Source organism: Azolla caroliniana, unplaced genomic scaffold (genome assembly GCF_043228905.1).
Source record: "Azolla caroliniana isolate FFs.n. ecotype wild unplaced genomic scaffold, voAzoCaro1.0.p SCAF_16, whole genome shotgun sequence".
In the NCBI taxonomy this organism is placed as follows: Eukaryota; Viridiplantae; Streptophyta; class Polypodiopsida; order Salviniales; family Salviniaceae; genus Azolla; species Azolla caroliniana.
In genome coordinates, this window is record NW_028230451.1 from 7,870,780 (window position 1) to 7,879,443 (window position 8,664).

At 36.6% G+C, this 8,664-nt stretch overlaps 1 protein-coding gene across 2 annotated transcripts; it reads right to left on the minus strand.

Moving 5' to 3' along the window:
- Window positions 1–763: 763 nt before the first annotated feature.
- Window positions 764–8,224, minus strand: LOC147853898 (G protein alpha subunit 1). 2 transcript variants are annotated; one of them, XM_087332193.1, is made up of 13 exons: window positions 8,207–8,224; window positions 5,566–5,721; window positions 5,412–5,484; window positions 4,403–4,440; window positions 4,218–4,307; window positions 4,020–4,100; window positions 3,318–3,425; window positions 3,144–3,245; window positions 2,244–2,299; window positions 1,789–1,908; window positions 1,475–1,568; window positions 1,207–1,346; window positions 764–1,088 (listed from the first exon to the last, which is right to left on the minus strand). In XM_087332193.1, the coding sequence occupies exons 2-13, from the start codon at window positions 5,614–5,616 to the stop codon at window positions 911–913; spliced, it is 1,131 nt and encodes a 376-aa protein (XP_087188319.1). In that variant the 5' UTR covers window positions 5,617–5,721; window positions 8,207–8,224; the 3' UTR covers window positions 764–910. The 2 variants fall into 2 exon arrangements, with proteins under 2 accessions (XP_087188319.1, XP_087188318.1); XM_087332192.1 differs by lacking the exon at window positions 8,207–8,224 and having other exon boundaries at window positions 5,566–5,749.
- Between the last annotated feature and the right edge of the window lie 440 nt (window positions 8,225–8,664).

The following is an 8,664-nucleotide window of genomic DNA, read 5'->3' on the forward strand; positions in this document are numbered from 1 at the left end:
TTGCATAAAACTGCATGTTATTATATCAAATCAATTAAAATTGTTGTGTTGCCAAACTCCAAAGCAAGCTATGGCCGATGACTAGACTTGCCTAATCTGGATTTAATTTTCATTTAGCCATAGCAAAGCAAAGCAGAGCATAAGGGTGTTAGAATAATCAAAAGAGCCTTATCACATATATGATGTATGCCAGGTTATCAGGAATCAAGCATATAAATGGTGATTTTCTTCATGATCAATGGAGGATTGCTAAAACAGACCACAAATTAACATGGTGATGTGCACAACAAGAAAATTGCAGAATCATGATAGTGATTAATTCATTATAAATCTATTATATAAATGGATTCTCTCAAACAAACATCGAAAACACTTGATTTTGTCATGTAAACATGCGTGCATCACAAAGAGATGAAGAGAACCCGAAGTAATGAGATATCAATATGGTATATATCGGACCATGATGACCCAAAAGTGCCAAGTCTGACAATGAAGAGGACAGCTAACACATGCATGTTTCCTTATCACTACAAAGTCATAATGCTCTCTATTGGAGCAGCCTCACAAAAAAGGTTGTTGATAAAGATGTCAATGTTTGTTCACATATAAATATTCACGCAGGCTTCAAAAACATAATCAAGATGAAGAGTGACACTAAACAAATTCATGTATTGTTAAGGGCTGAGGGTCCAAAGAAGGACATACAATGAGATCAATTATGTAAGGATTTTTTTTCCCCTTGCCCCATTTAATCAGAGACAAATTTTGCCCCATAAATTTTTTATCTTAAAAGAGTTTCCATAATACTGCTTTCGTTAGTACTTCTACAAATACATTCAAGTGTAAACAAGATAAAAAAATGAAATTTCAATCATAAAATACATTTGAGTACAGATGGGAGGAATGGAGCTTAGAGTAGACCAGCCTTTATCAACCTATCTCGCGTCAAGGTTTCATCCACAAGATCAAAAGTCCTTTTTATAATGTTTTGGTCAAGGGCAGTTGTCTTGTAAATATGGAACACTCTACTCACATTGCTTGAAGGGGTATTTTTATCATAGATTTCTTGGAATTTCTTTTTAATGAACCTGAAAAGAAAACCAAAGGATCTCTTAATTGGGGAACTGATAAGGAACAGTTGGTACAAGTACTTTCTTCCCGATTAGTTATTTAGCATGTACTGTCAATGATGGGTGAAAGACATACTCATATGCATGATCAACCTCTTGACTGGGGGATACAGAAGGCTCGTAATCTTTAAACCATTCACACACTGATAAAGGGACCTTCCTTGCTTTTTGTTCAAATAAGTCAAACTTGTTGAGGAACAACAAAAACGATGTATTCTGAAAGTGGGAAAGAAAAACACAAAAAAACTCAAAATTATGAAGAATTAATACTCTCCATTATATGTCTTGTTTCTTGAGGCTCTGACGATTTCCCAAAAAAAGTTAAAAGAACACCTTATTCATACCTCAAACCATTTTTGTTGTAATATCCAATCAAATAGTTCCTTTGTTTCCATCATCCGATTCTTTGTGTTTTCCTCGACAAGTGTCTGATCATATCTGAGCAAACAAATTCAAAAAAAGGTAAGAGTTCTCTGTTGAAAAGCACATTTTTTTACTTAAGTTTATGATAGGTCATGAGTTCAACTCACGATCCTGCAATAAAATAAGATACATGTTCTCTATTGAAAGGTACATTTTTCTACTTGGGATAATAAAATGCGACGAGTTCAAAACCAGGCCCCACAATAAAATAAGATGTAAAATAAGATGCACTCACTCACTCAGGGATGCACAAAAGATTACTGCTGTAACACCATCAAACAAATGTATCCATTTCCGGCGCTCATTACGCTGTCCTCCAACATCAAATAGCCTATATTCCTCAGTTTTATTATTACTGTAAAATTGTCATTTGAAGAAATCAATATATCAGCATTTGTTCGCACGAACCTCTTTAGAGAATACTATATTTCAGAAGCCTAATTAGAAAAAGTCATAAAATAACCAGTAACATATTTAGCATGGTGAAGAATGTTTTATTCCTTTATTAATTAGAATAATCAGACTTTCTTATAAAAACAATATTTGACCTTCTTAAATACAATCACATTTGTGCTTAGCAAGATAAGTATCCTATTTACGTATATAAGTAATACTTGTTTGGGAACTGATTACCGGTTTGGCATGTATCATATTTTACAAGAATCAAACATAAAACACATTATTAATCACCTGAAATCTAACTCAACAACGCCTGTTGTTTGTTGCCTGGCATAAAGAATATCTTCCTGTGAAAGTTTCAGATGAACATTTTGAGCACTCGCATGAAATGTATAAGTTTAAGATCCAACCACAACTGTTCATCGCATGTTGGCAGTTCCAAAAGTAGTATGCTAAAAAAGACTATGTATTATCAGGATGCACTCTCTTATAAGCCGACCAAGGAAAGAACTGGAGCATTTCAACCACCTTAAGTCCAAATAAAATGATGCATGGGGACTACAAATCCTAAAGCAATTGCCCATTTTTAATCACAAAGAGACTTATATTCTGACTAACCCAAAGGTTATGAAATTAAACTGCACAATATAGAAATGGCATTTAAATCACCATATTGTTGAATGAACAAATTCCAAATATTGATTACCACAGTACCTGATATATTGCATTAGTTTCACCAGGTAAATATGGCATGACATCACTTTATTTTTTAACCATGAAATTCTATGGATCAAATAAAATTATTATTTCCTAGGCTACTAAATTTCAACTATTTTTTAATACATCGATCAAAAATTAACTTTCATTGATATGGTCAGATCAATTTAAGTCATTATGATTATTGATTTGAGCTACCAAGTAATGTTGAATATTTTGAGGTGAATATGTAGAAAACTCGATACCGATAACAATAAATTTTCTGATAATGACAAATGCAAATAAGATTATCATTTTCATCGATCCATTATGAAATAAAAGGGAAACTGTGATCAGACATGAAAGATTGAAACTCTCATTATCACAACATTTTTCCTAGGTATTTTCACTCCCACCATTTCCCCCAATTAAACTGGTCCATCTGGGTAATTTCTGAGATGATTGGTAAGAGAAGTGCCAAGAAAGCCAACTTACCTGAGATGGTGTATAATCAGATTCTGCCAACCTTAAGACATTTTCCAAAAAGAAAGATGTGCAATCTGGAAGTTGCAATTCACTTCCTCTCGCATATCCTACCTGTATAGGGAATTGGTGAGATTATAATTCAGCAAACATTGATAACTTTACATCTAACACATGAACTTGTACTTGGATGGCAGGATCTCTCCAGAAACTTTGCACTTTGATAGCAATTTCCTCATTCAAAGCAGGAAATCCATCAGAGTCTTCGATTTCCAAAAGCATCTCTCCAAATGCCTAAATGTGTTTCCAAAAAAGAACATTTTATTTTCTTTTACCTTTTAACATGTTTTCAAGAAATAAATGTAAATCATCTATTTTGTCAAATATAATCTGAATAACATGAGATGAAGAGAGATATTAGGGACAAGTTTTCACATCATTGACAATTTAATGATTTCAACTATATAGTACATCAGCCTCCAGCAGATAGACAAATTTATAATATGCATTAAATGATTTAAATTGCAGCATATGATAAAAAGAGATACTAGGGACAAGTTTTCACGTTAGTTTAGAACTTAATGGTTTCAATTCAATGGCAACATCATCCTCCTAGCACAAAGAGAATTTCATTATTTCTGTGTTACCAAGACTTTTCTTCTCAAATATTCTAATAAATAATCTGGTAAGTCTCAAAGTTTAAGAAGTGGAAATATGGAGCCTAAGATGTACAATATTTCTACATAATATTCTAAAGGTGTTTTTAGTAGCACAAATTAAGTCCATATATTGCTACTAGCTCAAGATTCTAGATTCACAATGAGGTTATTCATTTGCATTGAGCTCAGCACAAAGATTAAACTTTGCAGTTAAATCTTGATGATAAACCTGATTTTCAGGTTGCAATTGATATTTAGCTGAGCCTTCTCCATCAGCCTCAGCAAATTGTTTACATCCACTGAACAATATCTGAAATATTGTCATTGATATACTTGTCAGAATATTTATTCACATTTTTCTATAAACAAGGATAGTACATGGTAAATAAATAAAGACTGAGAAGAATGACGATATGGGTTTTCATACTCTTATTGATTGATAAACATTGGCGTGGATAACAGGCACATAGCTCTTTCGCTCGATATCATTAAATCCTGTTTTGTATAAAACTTTGATCTACAAAAGCAAACAGTATAATAGAGGATAAAAGATGATTAAACAAGCAAAAAAAAAAAAAAAAGCATATGATAGACAAAGGAACATGATATCACCTGCTTCAAAATAGTAGACTTGCCAGATTCTCCAGCACCTACAGATATAGAAAATAAGATGCAGGTTGAAACAAGGATCTCTCTATCATCCACTCTATTAAGTCTACATATTGACCAACTAGTAGAGTTCATCCAAGAAGCATTAGGAGAACATGAGAAAAACCAGACAATGGCTTTTTCACAATATTGCACACACTATGTACTTTCAACATTTCCTCAAGTGACTGCAAAATCCTTGGATGCAGTACACACTTTCTAATGAACCTAGTAGTGGCCTAGCAGTCAACGTGACTACAACCAAAATCATGGTGGTGGGCAATCTCACATCTGAAAGTCAGCAACCAGTAGTATTCTATGAAGATGATTGAAGTGGTTCACAATTTCAATTACCTTGAAATTGGCATACCTAATTAACATGTTTGAAACAAGTATCTAACTAAGAAAATGAAAGCTGGTACGGCCCAATACTATCAACTTGAGAACAACCCGATGATAGGAGTTGTTTAAAGCAATAGTATTTGATGCATGTGTAATGCAAATTCTGCTTTATGGAACCAAGGTTATGGGAGGCATATTTCAGGAAGCTCATGAAATGAAATAGCGAAAATACAAAAGAGAGTTCTATTCATCATTTAGGGTTTAAGAACCCAACCACATAATCCATTGCATTCCTAGAAACTAAAAGAAGGCCAATACATTTTTATGCCCGTCGAGGAGTTTATAAGTACATACTGACGGTAAGGGCAATGCCTAGCAATCGCCTCTCAATGGCCACCTAGGAAATTGGATGCTTCGTTTAACATTTCAGATTTTAGTTTTTGTTCTTGTTTTACTTACTGCCTACATTCCTAAAAATTGAATTGGTGAGAATTTGACTCTGAAACGGATGCAGAAAGAAGCGCCAAACTCAACTGATCATAAATGTAAAACCTACCCTGGAAACTTCTACATCATCTGCATAGTACACATCACAAAATGGAAATTTGGGTCACCAACAGGGAACTCTCACCAAGTAATAATAGTTTCTGAACAGCTCTTTCCTTTTTGGCTTGTTCGTTTATTTTTTTGCTGATTTCTGCATCCTGGGAACATGCACAGCAAGAGACATATTGTTCAGATTCTCTCTATACAGACCAAATGGAAAGAGACGAGAAGAAAAATACCTGTGCATCTTCAAGAGTTATTATTTTGGGTTTTACACAGATTGTTCCCATTCTAATCAAACAATAGAAATGCTCATGGACTTCCAGCTTCCAGTTATAAACAGTCAAAATCTAACCTCTGCTGATGCCTTTTTACATGCATAACCTTTGCCAAAACTGCAAGAAGAGGAAATCATAAGTCATTTCAAACTTTTCATAGGTACTATAAAACAGGACTCTGAACATCTTCAGTCCTCATCCCTTCCATCCCCCCCCCAAAGGTGTTACAGACATGCAGACTATACCCGGAAGACAGTTTATTTAATATGTTCAATATGGTACACAAGGTGTTGATGTAGCATCATCAGTTCTCAATACAATCGCAAAGTCACAATAGTGATACTCTAGTTCAGTTTCTAGATCGGAGGCAAAATCAGTACTTGGGAATCCACTTCCAAGATAGCTAGTTCATACACCAGGCATAAGGCCTATAATATATTGTACATCATAGAGAATAAGTAACAAGCAGAAATGGTTCACTTTGGTTCAGTATTCTCAAACTCAAACCACTCAAAAAATTTGAAACTTAAATCAAACAGTGAAACCATTGAACAGCTCCTCAAACCTAAACAATTTAAAAATGTTCAACAACTAGTTTGCATAAAAATAAAGCTGAAAATCATCAACTTCAAAAAATATGTAGCGGTTTATGATTTCAGACTAACTATATTATAAAAAAGGCTCTATACATCATTTAAGCCGCTAACCTAATAGAAAATTGCAGTTTAAGGTGTTTAAGACAGGTTTTCAAGCTTGATAAGATGTTAACCATCAACACAATATAATTTCAAACCAAGCATTAACCCCCAACCAAACTTTTGGAACTTAAACCGAACCATTTAAGCTGTTGACCCATGGTTTCATGATTCAGATTCACCAAACAATTGCCAGTTGCTAATGGTAATGCCTCTATGTGGTACAGTAAGCTTGATCATGTGCATGTGAAAGTATAAGTCGAGTATGCTCTCTTGGGCAAACTAAAAAATTGTCTTTCATAGATATTTGAAAAAGGCAACCCAATCTAATCTCAAACCAATCCACACTTTAGCTGTTCAAGACAAGGTTTCATGCTTGATAAACTGTAAATCATCAACCCAATATGATTTTGACCTAAACGTTAACACCCGAACCAAACCAAGTTGTTATCCAATTTTGGAACTTAGATTGAACCATTTAAGCTGTTAAGCCACTGTTTCATGGTTCAAAGTTGCTTGAACCAAACGATTGCCAATTGCTAATGATAAGGCCTCTATGTGATACAGGAGGTTTGATGGAATACTTTCTCCCATTAAAGGCAAGACGTGTGTCCACATGAATGCCATGCCTCAGAGATAGGCCAAAGTTTTAACAGTAGTTAACTATTTAAGCCCACTTGAGCTCCTAATTTCGTGTTACTTGCAGATATTTTTGTCAATACATTCTAATTCTAGACTCTCAGCCTTCCTCCCCCATCTTACTCTTTGGTTCCATCTCCTTCCTTGTTTCCATCACTTGTCTTCTTGTTTATTATAGATGGCCATCATTTAGATGCATTTCTTGCTTGGCTCTTACAGAACGGCTTCGAGGGGCTGATACACCTAGGTGAAACACTACCTGTTACACCACTGAAACTTTTTTATGATTAGGGTGGATCTCCGATCGGACTCAGACTCACGTGACCAACGCTACTCAACTGCGTAGGGCTGACTAGGTGAAGTATTTGGACCCGCTGAACATACCGCCCAACCACCCTCTATCCAGCTTCCAATCCCTCTGTGAATCATTGGCGTCTTCTCCATCTATCGAGAAGACTTAGAATCCCACAACTCACGGGGCCTTCTCTACCCGTCGCGAAGGCCCTCACCTCAATCTGTTGAGTTGATATGTTGTGCTTCCGATCACGGAACCCCTCAACACAGCGGTTGTGTTACAATTGGTGCCTTCTCTACCCGTCGAGAAAGGCCCTCGCCTCGATCTGTCAAGGTGATGTGACGTGGTTCCAATCACGGAACCCCTCAACACAGTGAACGTGTTACACTACCTCACCCCCACAAGGAGGAAATCTGCCGCAACAAGTGACGGTTTCCATTGCCATGCTTCCTCAATGAAAACCTCAACCTGCCATAGAACAGTGCCATCAATCTAGCCTACCCCCACACAGTCATGGTCAAATACTTCAGTGAGTACTCCATGTCTTCAAGACTTACAAGACGCAGGATATAAGGCTGTAGCATTTTTATTGGATATAAGGCTGCTGCACCCTAAGCAACTCTATATGCCCCACAAGGCCAACCTCCCCATTACAACCTACCTAGGACAGGTGGTTCAGTAGAACCACTTTTTGGGGTTTTATAACCCTCAGAGCAGAAGATGACGAAGCGTCTGCTGGTGGAAGGAGTGGCCAACGTATCTCAGCCCACTGTCCTCACCTGCTACCACTAAAGCAATGCCAGACCTGTCACGCCCCTGAAGAAGAAGATGTTCATCCCCTTAGATGGTGCATCAGCCAAAGCTTGGACACCACTATTAAAAGGGGGTGATGACGTGCATTATAGAGAACACATAGAAGGTTGAACTCATTTATCCATAAATCAAGACTTCATGCTTCAAAGTAGGATTATACCTTCTTAGGAAGGAGATACACATCAAGAAAATTTGTGTACTCAGGTCCCATGAGTCAATATTGGCCTCTCTATGGATGCTAAAAAATATCTATCTATCTATCTATAAGGATACTGTCACTGTTCCTCCCACTGAAAAATAATCAGCCACACCCGCAGCACCAGCACAACCCACTCTGCCCCCACTACAGAGACTAATTAAGGTCCAAGTCAAAGGCATCACAAATAACCACCACCACAGTGTTTATTCCTATTGTGGGGAAGGTCTCGCGGTTCCACTCTTCACTGCAGCTGTAGACACAATTAGAAATAGAGAGGCATATGCACCTGAAAGTCGTGAACATCAACCCACCACCAGAGTTGCCCTTGAGTGCCCATCAGTTGACCAGAATAATTATAGGTGGGACAGCCAGGAAATGAATATTTTTCCATGATCACCACCTCACCATCCACACTGAGC